General features: G+C 42.9%; 1 protein-coding gene across 2 annotated transcripts in view; it reads left to right on the top strand.

Annotated features, from left to right (window-relative positions):
• HDX (highly divergent homeobox) overlaps positions 1-23,120 on the top strand; it is a 44,445-nt gene that overhangs the window by 1,810 nt on the left and 19,515 nt on the right. Inside the window, exons 2-5 of one of the 2 annotated variants that reach the window (XM_027725534.2) lie at positions 2,388-2,533; positions 6,089-6,235; positions 9,359-10,477; positions 14,792-14,845. In XM_027725534.2, the coding sequence (XP_027581335.1) occupies positions 6,089-6,235; positions 9,359-10,477; positions 14,792-14,845 (1,320 nt within the window). In that variant the 5' untranslated portion in view covers positions 2,388-2,533. The remainder of the gene's footprint in view (positions 1-2,387; positions 2,534-6,088; positions 6,236-9,358; positions 10,478-14,791; positions 14,846-23,120) is intronic. The other variant, XM_027725535.2, reaches the window with a different exon arrangement.

The following is a 23,120-nucleotide window of genomic DNA, read 5'->3' as shown; positions in this document are numbered from 1 at the left end:
CCCAACCCTGTCTCCTGCCCTCTGTTAGCCTGGGGCTTCTGATCCTATAGGTAAGATCTGATACTATGGGTAAGATCACACATAACTAACCGAAGTAGTTTTATGTCCTCCAAACTGGAGTCCTGAAGCAGCTCACACCTTCACAGTAACACAGCATTTTAGTATCCCTTTTTCCTGGCACAGGTCTTACAAACACGTACATGCTCTATTTAAAACATGTGGTTAATCCAGCTGCAGTCAGGAGTCTCATTTGCATCAGTCAAGTGGGATGGGGATGCATAAACCTGTGGAGTTGTGGTCATGGGTTATTATGTTATTAAGTTACTGAGGGCTGTCTAATTTGTCCCTAATAAAGGGCTGCATTTTATAGGTAGGACTGTAATACAATCCTACAAATGCTGTACTTAGTGGAGAGGGAAGCAATTATGCTGCGAGTCACGGATATTTAGAAGTAGTTTTACAAGCTGGGCTGTACATTGCACGTACCCAGCCATCAGCCTCACCCACTGCACTGGGAGCGTGTGGCTCTGACTGGTCTGGCCTGTGTAGGAAAGAGGCACCAACCTGCCAATTCAGATTATTAAACCTTGTTGCTTGATGTGTATCCAGTATCCCCACGCATTGCAGGGTTGGTTGGTTGGTTGTTTTCTTTCCGCTGGGGATGTACAAGAAATGGTGAGGTTTTGGCAGCTGTGGGAAGTGAATGAGGTTCCTAAAGCTGGAGGAATAGTGTCACTACTGCAGTCTTGTTTAATTTATGTCTGGAGTACATTTCTTATCATAGTTCCAGTTTTGTCTCAGATTTATATTGGCACTGAGACTTGTTGGTTTTTACCACAAGAGATTGTGGAGGGAAGAGAAAAAAAGATAAATAGAGGAGTGTGCTGATTTTCTTGTTATACCTGTTATGGATGGAGAGACTAAAACAGAAATAGGCTTTGCAAGATGACTTTTTTATAAATAAATACTTGTTTGGTGCTGAAGTTAAAAAAGAAAACTCTCAGAAACTGCTTGTTCCCTTTTATCACTCTGTGTTAATCTCTGACAGTTTTATTATGTTTTATACCATGAAGATTTTCATACTTAGTTACTTTGTGGTGGCTTGTGTTCTGAGTGAATTATTTATTATTTATCACATCCAAGACTATTTTTTGTTGCTGTTTAAAATGACTGTAGTTGGAGATTTTATTTCCTATTTTCAAATTAAATGCTATTAATGGAGTGTTCTGTAGAGATTTACTTTGTAAAAGTTTACTTGGTTCAGCAGTCTTAGTATTTAGATACTTTTGGACACTGAGATTATACTGCTGTACTTGTAGGCAGACTTTTTTTCCTTCTTATGCTACTTCTTTATTTTTGTCCCTTTTTTTGCCCCCAGATTTTTCAAGTCATTCCAGAACAGTTAAGTAACTCTTGAATTATTTGATTACATGATTATTCCCATTTTCTTTCAGTTGTTCTTTCTTTTGTCTTACTCCTTGACATCAAGTTGTTTCCATTAGTTGCTAAAAATGTATGACCTGCCTTCACCAGGTCTCCCTGGAGAGATTCCTAATTTCTGGCTGTTGAATAAAGTAACTGGGGTGGAAGGACTGGGCATTTGCAGCAAACCCTGTGGGACAATACCCTGAGTGCCTGTTCCGTGAAGGAAATGTTCAGGAGCAAACTCTGCTTTAGGTCTCCGTGTTCTCCTCTTTCCACTCCTGCTGGCTCTTCCCAGAGGAGGGAAGGAAGGATGATACTGTGAAGAAGTTGCTTAAACAGCTTAAGAAGCCTGAAAAAGTTCAGCTGTAAGAACAACCTTAATGTCACCTGACAAGGAGCCGCTGTGACAGTCACAGGGTGTCTGTGGAATTGTCCTTGGGACAAACTGAAGGGCAGGGAGTTCCCATCTTTGACCTTGTCACTGATCACTCTGGGATCTCCCACATGTCACAGTCCCTGCTTAACACTACATTTACATCTCCTAAACCACCACACATATCAGAGGATCTTACCATGCTAAGTTTTTTAATTAGTATTCAGTTTAGAAAGGGAATGAAGAACATCTTCATTCTGTCGGGTTCACTGTAGGTTGAGGAGTGGGAGACCCCCAAAGCGAAGAGTTACATGACATTAGCTGGCCTAGGACACATCCCAGGGGTGAAGGTGCTTTTTCATTTGTCACAGGTTATTCTCTGCACTGTCAAGACTGCAAAACACTTGGCCAAGGCTGCTTTATTTTGCTAGAACAGGCAGATGTTGAATCCTTAAGTACTGCTTTGCCACCTCTGTCTTTTATTGATGTGAAAATGCAGCTTACAGTCATGGAATTTGTTTGCATAATGCTTTGCCTGATTTTTATTAAATTTCACGGAGTTCTTTTCTGTAACAAATTTTCTTTTCAGTGCCAATGTGTTGCCAACCAGCTGGACACCCGGCTTCCCAAAAGCTCACATGCATGTTTGCTAAGCTTGGCAAGTCAAGATCAAAATGAAATTATGATAAAAATCCATGTGGATTTCTAACTTGGAGTCTGAGGTTCAAGACAAAGGTGAGAAATCCTGAGGCTGGAGTGCTCTGTAGGTGCACAAACTGGGAAAAGGAGTTTGTTTCCTTAGAAGTTACTGAGGTTGTTTTGAATAATGTCTGTGATGAAGGAGTGTGACCTGCTGATTCCCTTGGTACTGATGTGACTACCTTAATGTTCAGTAATTTTAGCACTTTTTAAGTGATTTTCTGTGTTGGAGAAAATGTAAGACTCAATGTCTTGTTCTAACTACAAAATCTGATGCTAAATAGGTAATACTGCCAAAAAAAATAACCAGTGTAATCCTTTGATGAATATACCCTGTGTTAATTTGTCTCAGAGACAGTAACATTATGTTCTCACAGATGTTTGAGTGCTCAATGTGGGTCAGTTCCCAGGTGTGAGCAGAACTTGTTGCCTGTGAAGGTGGGACATGCAGAGGCAGCTCTTCATTGATTACCTCTGGACTTCATGGTGTTCTAATGGAGCTTCCAAACATCCAGGAATTGGTTTATTCAACGTAGGGTACTGCTTTAGATATTCAAAATAAGCACTGAAGAATTGCTGATAGCAAACTGATTTCCAGCTGGACTTTAAAGGTGATGTAATATCAGTGAACTTTGCACCTGCCAGAGACAGAGTATTACCAAACATCCTACACACTGGTGTGAAATTAGTGGGAAATGGTCCAGAACTGTCTATTGATTTAGGATTCAGTATATCTAAGACACAAAATGCTTTAATAAATTCTCACCTGCTTAATTGAAGGTTTAGATGTTGGAATGTAAACTGAAGTTATGACTCAGCCACCATAACTCCGTGTCTGTAGGATCCTGTAATTTAGTTATTTAAATCACTTTCTGATGGCCTCTCACAGATGCCCTGAGCTGGACTCAGCTGGGTTCAAGGCAGAGGGTACTCAGGACTCTTCCCAGTTGGCAGGTGTAGCTCACAAGTGATTAAAATACACTGCAAAAATGAGTTATTAAACCAGACCATGACCTCTCTGGAGCTTAGCTGGGCCAAGCCTGTCAGACAGTTTATCTGAAGTTCAAGTGATTTAATCAAAATGCTCTACCCTGTCTTTATCTAAATTACAAATGTCAAATGCAACAATGAAAGTGTTTTAACATAGAAGTGACCTTGGATACAGGAATCCCCATAATTAAAAACGTGTCAAGGACCTGTCACACATCTTCCCTCGCAGGTCATCAGGTCTGACTCTAAAAATTTATCTTGCAATGGAAAGAGTCTTCACTGGAGTTGATGAACTATTTGGAGAGCATGATGTGATGAGCCTGTGGATGGAAGTGCTGAGCTTTGGGATGACACAGCTGGATCTGGGAACGTGGAAGGTTCATAACTATTTCTGATGAGGTCGTTTGTGGGAACTGAGCTCCACTAAATAGAACAGGACCTCTGGTACTGAAAGAGGAGTAGCCAGAAGTGGAAGCTGGGCCCTGCCAATTGTGCAAGAACCACAAAACTGCCTCTTGTGTGTCCTTTAGAAGGGACATAAATCAGTCAGTGGCCATGTCACCGTGTGTATCCATGTGGGACATCTGAAGGCAGTTCCCAACATTATAGAGTAGATTATTATGAACTTTATTGATTTGTTAATGGACTAATAATTGTCTCCTCTGTTACTTGCTATAAATTTCTTTAAACAGTAGATTATTCAGAGCCAGAGTCTCCCTTGCCCAGCTCTGGCTGTGGCTGAATACCTGTTCTGGGGGAGGCAGAACTCAGGCAAAGCCTGATTTGTCATGTAGCTGGTGGTGCTGCATTTAATAATGCACTGCATTGAGAGGGTGATCAGGAGTTGGGAACAGAGGCAAAAGAGATGACTGAAAAATCATCTTCTGTTTTAACTATTATTTCAAAGAAACGGTAATTTTTACAAATTGATTTTTCTATTGTCTGTTGACATAGAGAGGAAAGTAAACTCTGAAGTCACAGCTCTGGCCTACAAGCATTTTACTCCAAATTCTAGATATTAATCTTTTTTCTTTATACAGGCCTGTTGAACTCTAACATCCATTACCATTACATAGTGTAATCATCTTGGAGAATAATATGAAAGCAGTTGGGTGTCTGCTCAAGCTTTTGAGCCTTTAATAATTTTATTTGCTCTATATCAGACAGCAGTTCTTGTACAAAGATTAGGTCTATCACCACGCTCCTTTCCGTTGAGTGTTTTCAAAAAAAGCTTAGTGGCTGCAAGGGGTTCCCTCATACCCTTTATTTCCCTGCAGGATGATGGTGAGGTTTCTTATTCTTTAGTTTGTTCTGCATTATTATGATACATGTACTGTATTAAAGTGACAATTTTGCTTCCCAGGGCACAAAGTTGGATGCAGGTTGTTCCTGGCCAGCACTTGCTGTGTTTTGTTTAGGACAAATAAAGGCCTTGTTCTGGAAATTGGTGATGATTGGGATCTTCTTTCTGATCTCTAACCACAGGATTATATTTTTTGCTTGTAGCAAGAACATAAAGCTCCAGTTTGCCCTCAGGAGTCTGTTCTGCACTTGGTCATATTCAGCTGTGTGCTTTACCAAGCCAGGGTGTGAGTTGTCACGTGTAACAAAGCCATATGTGGTTTAATGTGTCCATCAAACTGCTGCCCTGTCCTGGGCCACCTCCTGTCCCCAGGAACAGCGAGATTCTTGGAGGGACCCAGTGCTGGGAATGGGACTGAGGAATTGCTGCTGGCCCTGGAGGAGCCTGGGGCTGATCCTGGTTGAGTTCCTCAGCACCACTGTGGACAACCAAGGAGCAGGAACACATCCTGAGGTCCTGCAGTCAGCATTGGCTCATACCCCTGGAAAACAACCCTTACATGTTCTTAAAAATCCTGATTTCCAGCCTCAGGGTGCAGTTCCACAGGAGCTGGACCTTTCCCAGCCCAGGCTGTGACACGGGCTGTCCCTCCTCTGTTCCTCTGCAGTGTTTGCATTGGGTGGCTCCAGAGCTGCCTAAAGCCCTTCCTGGGGGTGTTTTGCCCCAAGTTGGTCTCCAGTTCTTGATCTTTGTGACTTTGCAGCTGGAGGTGCTGGTGCTGACACGGCAGAAGGACCAGCCATCACAGAGGGTAGGATTTGATGAAGGTGGAGACCGTGGAAACTTCACTCCTGTCAAGCAGTCACTTTTATTTTATCTCGGATTTTGTCTCTTTTTTTGGTAGGTGAGGAGAAACCTGCTGATATTGGATATGCTGATGTTACTCTGTTTTGCCTAATGCCTTTATTTTATTTTTTTTAAGGGAGAAACTTTTTCTTTGAAACTAGAGCCTCATGGACTTAACAACACAATGTAATATTTATTTATTTATGAAAAGCTGTCAGTGTTGTTGCAGACTTATAATTCACCTGCTCAGCTTCAGTCTGTCACAAAGGAATCACTAATGCTGACTGTAACAGATTTTTTTTTTTAGAAAGTAAGTAAAAGCATTGGTGAAAGATTCTGTAGAGAAAACATGTCAACCCTTAGTGTTATCACAGGTATAAATGAGAGGCTGTGTATTCTGCAAGTCTTACAGTTTTTATTCCAACTTTCAGAGTATCTTCTTTTATTTCCAGATGAATCTGCGTTCTGTATTTACTGTAGAACAACAAAGGATATTGCAGCGTTATTATGAAAATGGAATGACAAATCAAAGTAAAAATTGCTTTCAGCTCATATTACAGTGTGCACAGGAAACAAAACTGGACTTCAGTGTGGTCAGGGTGAGTACTGAGGCCTTCCAAATTTGTTTGTTAAACTTGTACACATTTATTGCTTTACATAAAATATTTAGAGATGTGGAATCTCTTAACTCCATCACTGCCTTAAATCAGGCTTCAGTGTGTGTATGTGACATGTTCATTTTTATAGTTTGTTTTCACTGGAATGTCTTCACATGATTGTTGTATTTAGCAGGGGCCTGGTTGCACAAGGAGTAATTTTTGTTTGTCTTTTGCTGGGATTTTTTAAATTAGTCTTTAATAAATTACAAATTAGTTTGCCCTGTACAAACTTTGTGCAATGTATTGTATGAAAGCAAGAAGCAAGGTCATGTTATTAAGAGACTGTTCTTAAGCTAAAGAAGTTTCTATAACCTCATGTATTTGGAGGAATAATTGTGGAACTATTTCTTTCTCTGTCACACTTGTATTCCACATCACAATCATAAATATTGTGATCCCTCATGGCTATTTACAGTGAGGACATTCTTTTCTTATAAAACAAGAATGTCACCAGGGCTAACAGGAGCTCTTCCAAAGTCTATGAATTCCACAGGAAGGGAAATAATAATCCCTTTGTGAAACACTAGACACAAAATGGCTCTTGGCCGAGAGCAGAAATAGAAATCATGAACCATTAGCTGAAAAAATAACAAGGGCAGTGCAGCTCCCAGGAGCTGCTGCAACACTGGACACTGAGGAGGAAGAAGAAGTGAGACCAGTCTGGGTTGTTTTTTATTTGGTTTACCAGTGATATATCGACAACAACAACCCTTCCTGCTCCCTGATTATTACCTGGATTCTCCTCCCTCACAATAGTCTGGAAACATTAAAACTGTCCTTCTGAGCTCTTGGTGGTGGGAAGCTGTGAAAGTCAGCCAGGGATTGAGGCTCCTGGAACAGGCAGACAGTTGTAACAGGAATCTGGATGCTGATGGTGCACTCAGGGCCTGCTCTGCTATTTTTATGCTGATTGAATGTCCTGGAGGAGGCAGCCAGTCTCTCCTCTCTGGGCAGTCCTCCTGCACTCTCCAGATTTCCTTTCCCTCTCAGTTTCCCTTCCTGCAGTAAAGTATCAGGGCCTTTTTCCTTCAGTTTTATTCCCTTACTGAGCCCTGATTTGCAACCCTTAGAACTTGTGAAGGGCTTTTTTGCCACTTGTGAAGTGCAGTCGAAACGGACCCAGTGTTTGTCCTGCATTTATCATATTTTTGCATGATCTTACCTTTCTCTTCTTTACACCCCTCCTTCCTTCCTTCCTCTCTTAATTCCCCCTTTTTTCCTTTTTTTTTTTCCTGCAAAACTCTTGGTCAGTGACTAGTTCTCCTTTGTACAACGTCCAGCAAAATGATACTTGGGTTCCAGCTGGCACTTGAAGATATGATTGTAATAGGAACATGAATTCCCTAAATGCAACTTATACTTCAAATATCATAACTCCACGAATGCATTCTTTCCCAGAATCAGGGTTTCTGCCATCTCATCCCATTGAACTGCATACAGTCTTTCCAGTCTTGAGCTGGGTTGGAAAGAAAGAAAAGTCCTATTTTCCCATTTATCATTTGGTGTAAACCTCTACAGATCTTAATCCTGCAATACATAAAATCTATTCTCCCTTGCAAAATTAGGAAATCTGAAGAGTATTTGTAATCTTTCCAGTCTCCAAGATGGCAAATACTTTGTCTCCTCTCTTCCTTCTTGTGTTCATCATCTGTGGCTTTATTAAGTTTCAGTGTAACCCAGGTAATCTTGCTAACCTTACCTAAGCCTTTGTTCTTTTTTTTTTGTTTTGCCAATTCACTTTTAAGCCTTTTGGGGGAGTTCAGGTGGGTGTTTTGGATAAATGATGGGAGTAAGAACTGGGAACACGGTCAGGAGGACTCTCAGCAGAGTCAAATCTGACTTGTGCTGTCTCATGAAACTGTGTTTTATTATTAGTGCTATTAAGGTATTTGCATTTCTTAGAAAGCATTTATTTTCAGGAAAACTGTAAGGAAAACGTTCATATTTTAGTTCTGTACAGTTGGAAAAGTTAGGGATGAAATCTCTTTTCCTGGTCCAAAATTTGCAGTGTCTCCATTCAATTGTAATTTCTCTCTTGAAAGTTTACTGACAGAGCAGAAATTTTAAAAAAAGTAAAATTTAATCTTCTAAATCTGTTTTATACAGTAAAGGAAAATAACTTGAGGTCTGTGGCTATAAATTCTGTTTTTAAATTGGTTTTTAAGGAGAAAAATGTCATCACTAGTAGCTCAGATTTTACTGCATGTAGCAAATTGTGCCTCAAATTAGACATTTTGCAAAATTTGACACGCTTTCCCATCTGCTTCAAACCACAGCACATTTCAACCTGTGCACAACTGCCACAGTACCTGCATTTCTCAAATATTTTTTCCTCTCCTATCTATTACACAAAATCATATACTGTCATTGTTACTGTCAGGAATGTCCATAATGGCAAATTTCAGTTGGAATCTAATCCCTGTAGTCCTGATCTTGTCTATCAGTGTCTTTCAAAAGCAGGTTTTGACCTCAGATCTTGATTTTTGCGGCTGGCAGAGGAGGAATTAGCCCATAGGTCTGAGTACTTCACAAAATTGTTTTCTTCTTTTTCTTCCTCCCCTCCTAATTCCAGAATTGGCACCTTCTGTTCGAGGCAGATTTGAAGGTCATATCTCTCAGTTATTGGGTTACAAAAGTTTAGCTCCATACCAGAGTGATGGCTCTGCAATCTAAGGTGCTGAACATTAAAAACTTAAATTTGGGGGGATTAGTCACAGTGGTGACAATGAAACACATCTTGACGGTAATTTTGGGAGAGGAGGCATGATACAGCATCAGGATTTTTGAGAAACTGGGGCTTTGGCATTGAGACTGGGCTTCTCCTGTGTATTAGTGTGTGGATCCCAAGCAGGAGGGGCCTGGATTTCCACTCTGTGTTGTTCAGGCCTGGATTTCCACCCTGTATTGTTCAGACTCTGCATAATCAGTCGATGATTTACATATTTCTCAACTTAGGTCACAACTTGAACACTTAACATCTCACCAGACCTGCTTCAAAACGGAATTGCCTGATTTTTGTGAGTCTTTAATGCCTCGTTTTGTGTTTGCTGTTGTTGTTTGCAGACGTGGGTTGGCAATAAAAGGAGGAAGATGAGCAGCAAGAGCGCGGTGGAATCCGGAGGGACCCCCCCGGGGACGGCCCCTGCCACTCCCTCAGTGCCCCCAGAAGTTCGGAACGTGGTCAATATTGCCCGATCCCACAGCCAGCAATCCTCCTGGACCTCTTCTAATAATGATGTGATAGTGACTGGGATTTACAGCCCTGCCACCTCCTCGGGCAGGCAGGGATCCACCAAACACACCAACGCTTCCATGGCAGAGATGCACAAAACCTCCATCCCGAGGCTCCCGGGGAAAGGCAATGCGGAGTTCCAGCAGCAGCACATCCCTCTAGGACGACAAGTACCACACTGTAAAAATGCTTCCCTATTAGTAGGGGAAAAGACCATTATTTTATCCAGGCAGACGAGCGTGCTCAATTCTGCAAACTCCATTTACAGCCACACGAAGAAAAGCTACGGCGGCTCCTCGGTGCAGACGGCGGAGCTGGTGTTACCTCAGAAACCCATGATATGCCACAGGCCCTGCAAGGCTGAGCCCGTGGGCTGTCACAGGTCACATAAACCGGAGCACGTGGCTCTGGCATCGCACGTGCCCCACGGGCAGAGGGCTCACCCCAGGGACCCTGCCTGTAGCACCCAGAACCTGGAGATCCGCGAGGTGTTCTCCCTGGCGGTGACGGACCAGCCCCAGAGGATGGTGGCGGGAAGCACAACGCAGAAACATTCCTCTCTGGAGGGCAGCTGCCTGTCCATCGCCATGGAGACGGGGGACGTGGAGGACGAGTACGCCAGGGAGGAGGAGCTGGCATCCATGGGAGCACAAATCCAGAGCTACTCCAGATACTGTGAGAGCAGCAGCTCTGCTCGAGTGGAGAACCAAAGCGCAGCCGTGTCGGGGCCGGGCCGCAGCGGGGGCTGTGGGGCACAGGGGGGCAGTGCCAGGGACCTGCCTGACAGTGTTCTCTACCACAGCAGAGATTACCACCTCCCTGCACGGACCTCACTGCACAGCACAGCCAGCACAATGTACAGCGGTGCTAATGCATCCAGGAGTACCTTTTCTCCTCATTTTACATCTTCAAGTCAACTGAGGCTGTCACAAAACCAAAATAATTACCAGGTAATCCATCAGTTTATCTCTGTCTTCAAACCTTGAAGCCAAGGTTGTAGATAAATACTATATACAAATATAATGTAGATAAATGTTATCTCTCAAAGCTGGTGGCTGCTAAGCAATAGGTTCACCTTTCTGCAGGCTTCTACACCTTTCGGTGGAGATAGTTCCTTCTCAAACACAGTGCAGGCAGCACTGCAGGCTGGTGCCACTCTTACCTGTCCAGCTGAGCCCCTGGTAGCTGTATACTGAAGATCAGTGAGGGGTTCATCAATTCAACAGCTAAATTTTGGGTGCAGGAGGGTCATACCCACGAGCTGATGCTCAAACCTGAGCCAGCAATACCCCGGGCTGTTCTGTGTGCACACACATCACACGTGGCACAAGAACATGGGATGCAGTTGCTCACCCTCATTGATGTCAGCTTGGATTCCTGTACCCCCTGTGCAGGTGCCAGTCTCCTGGAGCTGTGTCTGTGAGGGATTAAGATCTCCTGTGAAGAGTTAACATGATGGGACACACTCAGGGAGCAAATATTCATCCTTTCCCGCAGTGTCTAATTCCAGTAGCAGTTTTACATTCAACCCCTTTATTCCTCACCCTGTATGAAAGTCCCTTTAGTGATCCTGAGGGGAAAATTAAATGCAGATAATTGAAGAAGTAAAAGATGTTCAGAAGAAACTGCAACACTTGACACATTTTTTTTTATTATTTGTTATTACTAGGGGAGAGAGAGTTGTGCAGAAAACATCCAAATTGGTATTTTTCATGGATTTTTATGTCATGTGGCATGACATAGCCTAGAGACACTGAGATAAAAGTCTTTTAAGGCTGGCAGGATGTGGTCCTGCATGTCTTACCTTCATGCATTGGCTTGTTATTGCCTTTTTAATTTATCCTGAAAATGAACCATGTCAGCACCATACCAGCTTTTCCTGTGCTTTGCTCAGTGGGATAAGGGAGCAAGACTTTGCGGAGTGCTTTTTATTTTTTATTTCCTTTTTTCCTGACTTGTTCCTGTCTCATGTGAGGCTGTGAAAGAAAGCTCTTGAATCCGAGTAAGTGCCACTTTTCACCCAAATTATTGCTTTTCTTGTTAAACCTGAGGTTTGATGAACAGAGATACTCTGGAGTGAATTCTGCGGAGTAGGTGGGACATCAGACAAGCTGTTCTTCCCTTTCTCCCTTCTCTCACTTAGGCTGTCAATGTTTGCTGTTATGCTCTTACTTGAGTTGTAAAATTCATGAAATGCTGTTTTCTTTTGACATCCCAGTTTCATAGGAAAGGAAGGGCTGTAAATGTGCAGATTTGTCCAGTGAAGGGCTGGTAGAAGTGCTTACGGTCAAGTTAAGGACATTTTTCTAAAGTTTCATGAAGTGAAATCCATTAGTGACACCTCCAGCTCTGTGCTCATGGAGCTTATTTCACTTTTGAAAAAACATCAGAGAGATTTATTTCCTCTGTTTTTATTTTTTTTTATGAAATTTGGAATAACTTTGATTTTTTTGGGGCAGGGATGGTCTTTTTAAACAGATGAAACAGTTCATGGTAGGTGACATTTTATCCATCTGGGTGGTGTGATATAGATCAGAACAAGATCTCTATAACTGTTTTTAGGTTTTTCTTTTACTTCACCCCTGTTATAATAATGTACCTATTTTTTTGAGAACTGAATTAATCTGTACTTGTTTGACCTCCCTGTCTCCTCAGGGACCTTGTTCTTTGGATTTGGGAATGCAACTTATATGGAGGGAGCTTTTTTTCTTTTTCCCATCATATCCCTTTTCATTCTGGAGTTTTAAATCTTGGAAAACCTGAACAGGTTGCTATTAATTCCCTTATTGCTGTGAGCAGGCACCCTGTGAACCTCCTGGCTATTAGAGATTTCATAAGGTGCTGTCTGAATCCTTTTCTTGTAGTCAGTTCATGTTCATTTTATTGCCCATGTTTAGCTAATTTATCCAGCAGCATAGGAATGAAAATCCTTAAACTTGGGGAGATCTTCCTGAATTTAAAAATAGATTAAACTTGAGCTAAATAATTATTGCACTAGTTGGAACATCCAAGCAGATGCTTCTTCAAAGTCAGGACTGTGTGATTTGTGTTTTGATGAAGTAATTACTGTCGTGTATTGGTGAGGTATCTAATTAGCAATTAGTTATAGCTTCCTTACTGGTTCAATTAATCAAATTCATGTTAGTGTAACTTAAGACTAAATTTAATTAAGTGATCAATTTTAATGCCTGAGCAGTTTCAGTAAACAAATTGTTCAACCTTCTTCCTTGTCTTAGTTTGACTTTTAAGTGTGTAGAAGTAGAGAGGCTGTTTGTGCTGTCCTTGAGGCTGAATTGGGGTTTAGTCTTGCTTTCTTCCCCCTCCCAAGGGGACAAAAATACTGTTGAAGATGTGTATTTTTAATTACTTTGTTATAAACACTGAAACACAGTATCTAATTTAACCCTATCTACTTTAAGAGAGCATCCAAAGCCTTTCAGTCAGAAAAGATTATGCAGGTATATATATATTTATTTAATTATAGAGTTGGCTTCAAGGATGCTGCTTTGTAGAATGAGTGGGGAGAACCTGTGAGGTTCCTGCAAAAACACCACATGTGGCCCCAAGCAGTGCTGGGACACAGCAACCAGCTCCTGGTTTGGTCCAGTGCACTGAATTTGGGATATAAAATCTACAGGTGAATTGGGAAAAGATTCTGTAGTGTTCTGTATAGTGTAACCCCTTTGATGAAGGGACAGCTCGAGGGCTGCAGCACCTCTGAGTGTCTCTGGCAGATCTGCAGTTTCTGAGGCACGATCTCTGAGTCAAGCATTTCAGGTCGTCACTTTTGTAGGTGTCCCAGTTGGACCAGGACCGGAGTTATGCCTGTGGATGCAGAATAATGATCCATCTCACTCTAAAAATACACACATTCCCCCCCCAAAAAAAACCCTAACTCCAACCCTTCTGCCTTTTTTCATCACAACACTTTAGAATTCTGCCATGCACGTTGTCTTTCAGGCAGTTCTGCTGAGATGAACTTGACTGTATGTGGCCTCTTACCTGTCAGAACCTGTGTGCATTTGTCTTCCTGGCAACCCTTAATGCTCTGCCAGGCTGAGTTTGCTTTATTCACACAGAAAAGCACCTTTTCTTTGTAGCCCCAGTTGAAATTTGTGAAGAGGAGCCACCTGGGTGGATGCTCAGGGTGCCTTTACAGTGGATTCTGTGGTGTGAAGCTGTTGTGTGGGGTATGGGATAGTAATAGATGTAACAAGTTTATACAGAGTTTATGACATGTGTGTGCAGTGAAGAAATTAATATTTTAGCCTTAAAATCTGATGCAGATTTGCTCTTAGGAGGGCATGGTGCTCATTTCTACCCCCATCAACCCACCCTGTGCTGTAATGAGAAAGTGTCTGACCTTGGGCAACCTCCAAGTGCTTCCAGCTGAAAGCTTGAAGAATAAAAGTGTCTTGTGTGCTTGTACCCCAGCCAGCTGTCCCAGGGATGGTGGTTTGGTTGTGCTCATGCTGCAGGAGTCATCAGGAGAGCACCTTGCAAGTATAAAAACTATTAGTGGAGTTTGGCTCAGGCAGCAGAACCACACAGGTTTTTCTTCCTCAGATTGCAGATACAACTTGAGATGTATTAATGTAAGAGCTGTGTTTAGTGTCTCAAGCATTGCTTGTCTGCAGCAAAGATGAACATGGAATCCTAAATAAGCCTAAAATATTCCAGGCTGTGACACATTTCAGAGGGCCAGGGAAAACAGTCCGAGATTATTATTTAATAATGTCTGACCTCTGGGAGTGATGGGGAAGCAATGGAAATTGAGGCAGCTAACCTTTGCCTTCACACCCCTTCTCTTTCCTTCTCCAACCTGATATCCCTGACTTTTCTGCTAATGCTCAAATCCTTGTCATCTGACAGTGAACAGCTCCGTGATGAACACGAGAGCATTTTTTCAGAAAGTTTAATTGATGTAGTTTAGAAAACTGTGAGGGCAGTTCTGTTGGACATCAGCCCTTGTCTGACCCTTCTGCTCATTCCTGCCAGTCTGGGGACAGGCTGAAAGTGAAATCTGGTGAAATACAAGTTTTGAGATACTCATTATCTTACCCTCACCCGAAGAAAAACAGTGTTTTAGTCTTAACAGTGAGGCCCAGTGGGACTTTGCTTGTAAATCTTAACCTGTTTCACAGACATTGTTACCTGAATTGAATGTGCAGTGCTGAAGTCTTGGGAAAGCTGCTAAGTTTTAGCTCTCACAGCAATTTAAGCTGCTCTTGTTTTCTGTTCTGTTTCCTCCTTGTCCTCTGCAGATTTCAGGAAACCTTACTGTGCCTTGGATTACAGGTTGTTCCAGAAAAAGAGCAGTAAGTACATTTCTATTTAAGTATCTAATGCATCAAGGGAAGCAATGGGAAGTTGATAAAAATGCATTTTTGAAAATGTCAGTTCTATTTACCTTGTGTTGAATTTTTTCTCTTTATACTTGGACTAAAACAAACATTGTCTGCAGGTGCAGTGTTTCAGGTGAGGTAAAGTTTGATGTATATCTTTAAAACCAGGCCAAGGTCATAATCCTGTGTGAAGTGATGTGATGCTCAGGTGTGGGAATTGTCTATTAGGTGAAATATTACATTAGAATTGATGGACTGGGAGTTTGGAGCTCAGAATATGTTTTTTATATTGCAAATAAAATGATTGTTAGTTGAGGCAACTGAATGCTTAAGAGAGTAACTCCCTGTGCAGCTTCTGTGCACATGCACAGAATTAGTCTGGGCTGTCTGTAGGAACTTTAAAGTATAATTTTATCCACATACATGTCATTTCACATTAGCAGAATCAGCCAGGTTGGTGTCCTCAATTCAGAAATTACTCCAAACCGTAACACAACAGCTTTTATCAGGGAAAATAAACCTCTGTCCAACTCTTTTGTTTGATTACTTCTCACATTTCTGGCTTCTCTTCGAAGACATTTCAGTTCTGCTTCGTCACCATGACAATCCCCCCTGAGCCTGCAGGTTGGATGGTACAGCCAAGCTCTCCAGAGGCTGCTCCACCAGATCCAAGGACTAGGGAGGTGTCTGTCATGGAACCCAAACTTACCCATCCAAACCCCCAATCCGTGGAGCTGGCAGTGGGTGCTGCTTTGGCAGTGTGAGGTCTGGGTAATGGAAGGTTCTTTGCCATCTCCTGCTGTAACCAGTGGTTTTTAATTTATTTATTAATTTTGGTTATTCTGTTTAGTCTCCAAAAAGTGTGAGTTTAGTAGTTTCCTGCATAAGTAGGAATCTAAGAACCGTGGCACTGTGTTTTCTCTCAGACTTTTTCCAGGTCTCAGCTGTAGCACTTCCAGTTTCTGCAGACTTTGGTGGTATCACTTATCTCAGTTTACACAGAGAGCACTTCAGAAGAGCATCTCCCAGAGGAACTGGTACTTTCATACAAATCCTGTTGTGCTCAGTCCTTCTTTTCTCTTCCCTGAGTGCTAATTCTCTTGGGTAGGCTTTTTAAAATGTAGCTCTTGTCTGGAAGGCACCTTCCCCTCATCACTTAATGACCTTTTAAAGCAGCTGCTGAGTGTCCTCAGTACAGTTTCACTTTTGAAAAGGGGAGGTTTTCCCCCTGCCACCCCATCCACAGTCAATATCTAATTGCAGGGTAGCCCAGGTGGAGTGTGTGAGCTGTCAGGTACATATTCTGCTGCTGAGTTTGTCTTTGGAGTTGACTGCCCTTACTGGGGATCAGGGGAGTGCCAGAGCCAGCTCAGAGTGGGCAGCAGGAGCAGGTGGCTGGGAGTGGGATGTGATGCTGGCCCCTCATTGCAGCACTGGCTGGGTTCCTGGGGCATGGTGGTCATGCTGATCCCTGACACAAGCTGGAGAAGACATTTCTGCAGTAAGTTTAAAACCTTCAAGGATGTGGAGATGCCTGTTTATTAATCATACAATCATTAAGGTTTGGAAGGACCTTTAAGATCATTGAGTTCAGGTACCAGCACAGCACCACCCCCGTGTTCACCACTAACCAGGTCCCCAAGTGCCACATCCACACACTTTTTTGAACACTTGCAGGGCTGGTGACTCCTGAGCAGCCTGTGCCAGGACTTTCCATGAAAAATATGTCCTAATATCCAACCTGACCCTCCCCTGGCACAGCTTGAGGCTGTTCCCTCTTCTCCTGTCCCTTGTTCCCTGGGAGCAGAGCCCAAAACCCCCCGGCTCCCCCCTCCTGTCAGGGAGTTGCAGAGCCAGAAGGTCCCCCCTGAGCCTCCTTTTCTCCAGGCTGAGCCCCCCCAGCTCCCTCAGCTGCTCCTGCTGCTCCAGCCCCTTCCCCAGCTCCGTTCCCTTCCCTGGACATGCTCCAGCCCCTCAATGTCTTCCTTACAGTGAGGGGCCATTAAAAATGGTTATTAGGGAATTCTTTTTCCTTAGACCTTTACCCCTGTATATTTTTAATCAATAAAATGCATAAACCCATTGGTTAATACAATCTAGTTTGACAACATCAGTGTCCAGGTTTGTGGAGGCACTTTCCCAGTTGGAATGCAGAATCAGCCTTTCTAAGGAAACAGGGTTAGGACCTGGCACCCTAAAACTGCTGTGTACAGGCAGGTGTAAGACAACAAGAGAGAAGAAACTCCTACTTCCTAAAAAACTTCAGTTTCAACTGTGAAATCCTTTTGAAGAAAGGGTGTGAGGGAACAAAAATAGAATGGCTGGAGTTGTAGAAGTACCATTATGGCAATTACTGCCATTCAAAAAGGAAAAAGGCTAATCTGGATTTTGTTTAAAATGGAGAAGATCGTCTTTTAGATGCTCTGAATTTTTAATCTTTTGCCTTGATGTTTTGTTTTCCTTGTCCTGTCCTTCAGCTGCATCAGGAGAGAAATAAAAGCTGTGCAGTTCTGCAGAAACTCTTTCTCTCTGCTGGAAGATGATGTAATCCTGATTGTTAATGAATATTAGTCTAGAAATATCACCCTCTCAGTTACTCATGAGAGGGCCTTTGGAAGTTACAGAGTTCTGTGTTCTGTCCTGGTGCATGTGCATTGGCCTTTACAAATGCATTGATTTTTGGTTTTTCACAGGGTGGTGGAAGGAGAACAAGGATTCAAAAATAGCAGTAGAGATATTGGTTAAAGAGCATTAAAAGGGGGAAAATATCTTCATTTTTGCCCTTAGATTTAAGTCTAGTGTGTATGACTGTGTTTCAGCTCTGTGTCATCTGAGGTCCCAGCAGACTGGTTAGTGTTTGGGGTACATTTAAATATGTTGGTATGATATGGAAAACATTTGTCACACAGGTGATGGCTCTGGGTAAGCTGTGCCTTAGCTGTGAAGTTTTATTTTGGGGGGAAAGAGGGGTTTTGATTTGCCCAGAGCTTCAGCCTGGGGTCTGTGGGCTCTCAGTCTGACACATATTTGGGGAGGGGAAGTACCTGAAATGGGTGGAGAGAGTTCCTGTGCTGAATTTTGATTTTAAATTACTCTTTGCTCATGGCCTGTTTGAATAAAACTCTGGAGACAGTGGCATTAAAGTGTCCCCCCTTGGAGTCCTCCTGCCACAGGAGGAGAGCAGTGGGCACACTTTGGGTCGGGGTGAGACCTCCACCAGTTCCGTGGCACATCCGTGGGCATGGGGAATACAGCTGGATTGTGGGGGGGAGACAGCAGTGGAACTGCTGAGGAAAATGCTCCTTGGAGTGGGTCTGAAAGGCCCCTGAAAACTGCCTGCTGCTGTAAGTGGATGTGAGCTGGAGAAAAAATACCTTGGAGCAGCTTTACAGTGAAGCCCCCACAGGGATTAAAGCTGCCTGGAGTCAGAGGTCACCTCAGCTGTGCCTTTTTGTTTTCAGACTACACCAACATGAAGTTCTCTTCACCTGTTCAGATTCCTCTGCTCTCCCAGGAGGGAAGAAAAGTGGTTTAGTGAAGTTGCTTGGAGCATGTCTGAGTGAGACAGGTGGGATCTTCAGGGAGGGAGATGAGCCAAGCTGAGGGTCTCCACAGGGCTGGGTGGGAAACTGTCCTTGTTCATACTTGGTGTCTTTGGGAATATTGGTTAATGTGTTTCCTCCTCCTGGGAAATATTTCACCACCTATCTCAAGATACTTCTCCATGAGATGATCCAGAGCGTGTCCTGGCCTTCCTCCCAGGAACAGCACCTTTGTCCAGCAGCAATCCTCGGGGAATGCAAAGGGAGAGCAAGTCTGGTCATCATTGCAGACAAAATACATCTTTTTATTTATTATATGACATGCTGCACCAAAGTGCCACAAACCACCTTGGCTTATTGTGTACCATGAACCTGCAGGCCAGAAATATGTCACACCTGGGCAGGAGCTGGAAAACAGACTTTCTGCTCTAATGTGAGGAAGTTATTAATAGATTAAGTAAGAATCATGATAATTACCATCTAAAAATCAGTTTACTTTGGGGCTGAATGTTCAGTATTTAACAAACTAGTTCAAAACCTCAAGAAGAAGGGCAAATTTTCAGTTTGTGTGGATTGAGGGTTGGTTTGGAAATTGCAGAGTGAGATGACTGGGGTTCAGAGTGTGATTTTTTTTTGGCTAGACTGTTCATTGCACAGATACCTCTTTTTTCTTTTTTCCTTTTCTTTCATCTTCTTAGCTGAGTTTGGTTTAGAAACAGATATTAACAGAATATGTATAATTTTGGCTGAGTGTTGAAGCTCATGAGAGAGTTACAGCTCTTCTCACACCGGGGTCCTGTGAAATATTGAGTTCTGCTTCCATCAGAGCAAACTTAGGCTTCCCCAGCCAGTGGGGAAGGATGCAAACCATCTCTGGTGCAGAAATCTAACAGTGTGTGCCCTAAGAGTGTGTCAGCAGTAAGAGTTTAAGGTGCCTTCAGATGCTGCTTTTCCAAAGTCCTTTGTGCCTGAAGTTTGTGCAGCTGTGTGTGAGCAGCAGGATCGGGGTGTCACTGACATGGGGGCACTGGTGAAACCTGAACCTAAAACCTCAGACTGAAGGAATGTGGCATCTGGTGCAGCTTTAATGAGGTTAAATATCTTGGTAGTGTTAAGGGACAATGCAGACCTTCAGAATTTGTATATGGGAAATCAAGAAATAATAAACAAGAGTAAGATTCATATTAAATGGTGCAGATGGGAAAGGGGAAACCATAGTAAAATGGGTCAGAAATAACTATTAATATATATAAATAAGATCTTGGGATAGGAATTGATAATCCCCGCTAAAAATCAGACATTAATTAGTGTCAGGGCTCAGAGAGCTGAACGATGGTGTCATTGGGAAGGAAAAACTGACACAGTGTTTGTACAGAAGAATCTGGGATTTGTTCATACCTTGAATGCTTCTGATCTTCCCATCCCTCCCAAAATACAACAGAGGAGCAGTGACAGGGATCAAAGGCATGGAAAATTTGTTGTGAGAGGCTTGTTTGCTAAAAATAACCATTACCTCAGCCCGTTTCATCACCAAGCATCAGAACTGAATGTTGATTTAATGTGATTTCACTGCAGTTTAAATGAGCCCAACACACAGTGCTCAGCTGCACCATAAATGCAGTAGTTACTACATTTATATTAAACCCCCAGTTCTCTCGTTTTTTACCATGTCTTTGATTAATAATCTGAGATTTGTGTATAGCTTTTGTGCACGTGGCCTGAAACATTTTCAACTCATGCATAAAACTGGATCTAAAAAAGCAAGATCTAATAAAAGGCAGGATAAGGACACTCCACTGCCGGGCAATTATTCATCCCAATTATAGACACCGGATTTGCACCACAGATCCTGCCTGCACAGTGGGTGTGATGAGGGGTCGGCCCAGTGCCAGGAATGTCTATAATAAACTGGGTCATCTCTTCCAAGGATGTTGTTGTTACACTTGGGAGGTCGGGGGATAAGCCGGGTTTAACCCTGCGCGCGGCAGAACTGCTGATTCAATTTGCTCGCCAGGATTGCTTTTCCTTGGGAATTGAGAGGCTGCTTTCTGCTGGAAGCTTCTTCTCCTGATTTTTTTTTAACTGTGGACAACAAAAGTGGTCAATGTGAGGAATTCAGCCAACAGCCAACACTGCTAGGAGTAAAGCCGAGCCTCGAATGGGCAAACCCGAGATCTGAAGAGAGGAAATGAGAATTGAATTCATAGTTTGATTTAATGAAGTAAAAATAAGAACTGAATTACTGCCTTGTCTTCATCTGTAGAAAGTATTGCCATAAATATGAAGCTTTTCAATATTATCTTTTGATATTTTTTCCTATAACTGTGAATATTAAGATATTTATAGGACTTGAGTTTTTCCTCTTGCTTCCTCAGTTCCCCTGATGATATTAAGCATAAGAAAGTTATTAACTATGTTGATGGAAGCATAGTTACATGTTCAATGTAGAAATTCTACCCTTTATTTTCTCACAAAAGTCATTTCCTGTTGTAAAAGCATTATGTAATTTTTAAGCAGTTTATAATGCAGGAGTCAAACTTGAGTATAATCCATGTCAAGGGGATGATCCTGTAATTGAAGGTAGTTTGTGATTTCCCTAAGAAATTGCTGATTAAGGCACATGGCACAGCATGTTACATGAAGGCAGTTAATCTGGATCTGAAGTTTGGACATGCTGAAGTGTTATTAACATCCAGAGAGCTTAAGGGCTGACACTGAGCCCAGGATGATGGTGCAGCAAAGGAGAGCAGGGTGTGGAAATGATCATCTTTTGGGGTCTCTCTTTTCCATTTCCTCTGTGCCCCGTGATGGGTGTCAGGGTGATTCCTGTACTGCTGGGATGAGGGACAGGATGAGGTGCCTGGTGTGGCAGCAACTGCAACAGCAAAAAGCAAAAATACACATTGTCAGCTGAAACACTGGGAGGTAAAAAAAAAAACCCTATTTTTTCCTCCTTTCATTTCCACAGCAAGTGGCTGCAAAAGACCTTTTTGAGAGTGTAGCTACAAGAGAGTTCTCTAAACTTTAAAAATCTGCTTTGATCTAAACTATTGAGACTGACTCTACAACCTGGTCTTGTAGCAAAACTTTATGGCAATTGTGAGGTGAAAACCATTGAATAGTCATGTATCTAATAAGATTTTTATTGAAACATTTGTAGTAGATGATCAGAATTAACATCCACCCATCTAAAATGGAAAAGATGTGAGATTGCATTTTTAAGTAAAAGTTTTGAAGGTCAGGTGGCTGCTGCTTTCTTCTTGTATTGATTAAGTAAAAGCTGAGCAGGCTCTGCACCCTTCCTGAGCACCATCCCTTTGGTAACTTGAGTCAGTCACTGTGTGTCTTTGTCCAGTGCAGGATCCTCTTGCATCTCACGTTCCTGTTGGCCAGTTCTTCCCTGGGTTCTTTCAGTACAAGCATTTCTGAGATAATTGGAAAATCACGTGGCAAACAGAAACCTGAGCTCCCTCCAGCAGCAGCTGCTCTGTCTTTGGGTTTTGTTCTAATTTGGCCAACACAACAAACTTAAGTGGGAGAAGACAACCCTGAGTGGGGCTGCTCCCTTCCCTGGGCAGTAACATCAGACAGGTTTCTTTTTGCTTCTCCCATTTCACCCCTCTGCTGGGAGGGGGAATGTCCACAGTGTGTTCCAGGGGGTCCTTTAGCTGGGCATGTTGTGTTTTGTGCTCCCACTGAGCACAGATCACAGTGAGCTGGGAGTTCCCTGTCAGTGGTTGCAGCAGTGCTGTCACTGAGCTCTCCAGAACCAACAAGAAATGTTATTTATTTATGTTTCAAAAACGCTCAGTGTCCTTTGGAAGGTGAGGTTGCCCTGAGCATTCAGGGATGCAGGCCAGCCCGGGGTTTCTCCGTGTATTTGGGGTGTTGGTATCCCTCTCCTTTCTGCCTTCCCTCTTCTCAGCTCCCCCACCACAGAGCAGTCCTTGTAGAAATCAATCTATTTTGCCAGCAGCCATAAAAGGAGCTGTTGCTGCAGTGATCCAGGAGATAACTACACTTTTGTTCCTTGGAAAGGGCTTGTAGGTAGGAGCAGCTCAGGTCAGCTGTGCCAGGGGCACGACTCAGCTCAGGGTGAACGGGCACCAGGGATTTGGCTTTGCTGCACTTTGCACAGCCTGGAGCAGTCTTGAAATGTGCCAAGTGGATTCCTTTTGGATGAGAATAGCCTGGAGCTTGCTGTCTGGGAGCATCTCCTGTGCTGTGGCTGCTCAGGGTGTGCAGGAGGCAGGAGAGCGGCTCCGGCTGTGCTGTGTCCATGGATGCTCCACTCTGCCTCTGGGTGCCATCAGCCAAGGATGGGTGGGATGGAAACAGCTTCTGTCATTCTGGACTTGGATGGATGAAATGATAGCCAGGAAAAACTCCTGAGTGCCTGGTTGCAGTTAATAATCATAGAATCATGGAATTGTGACAGTTGGAAAAGACCTCGAAAGTCATCGAGTCCAACCAGACCATATTTGAATATACCTGGTACATTTATTACTGTGGCACCCAGGATTATTTTAAGGAGATAAGGGTTCGATACCCCTATTTCATGTTCAACATCAAGGTGATTCAAGTGCTTCAAACATTTTTTTTAAAAAGTGATTTTTAAAAGAAGAAAATTGTAAGGATTACCATATTCTGACGATTAGCAAAAGCTAGAACTGGTAACTCTACAAGGTTGTCAAATGATCCTATTC

The sequence above is a fragment of the Pipra filicauda genome, unplaced genomic scaffold, assembly GCF_003945595.2.
Source record: "Pipra filicauda isolate LSUMZ 115617 unplaced genomic scaffold, ASM394559v2 scaffold281_size1565311_pilon, whole genome shotgun sequence".
Classification (NCBI taxonomy): Eukaryota; Metazoa; Chordata; class Aves; order Passeriformes; family Pipridae; genus Pipra; species Pipra filicauda.
The sequence above is the reverse complement of the archived record's forward strand: the minus strand, read 5'-3'. Positions and strand labels throughout refer to the sequence as shown.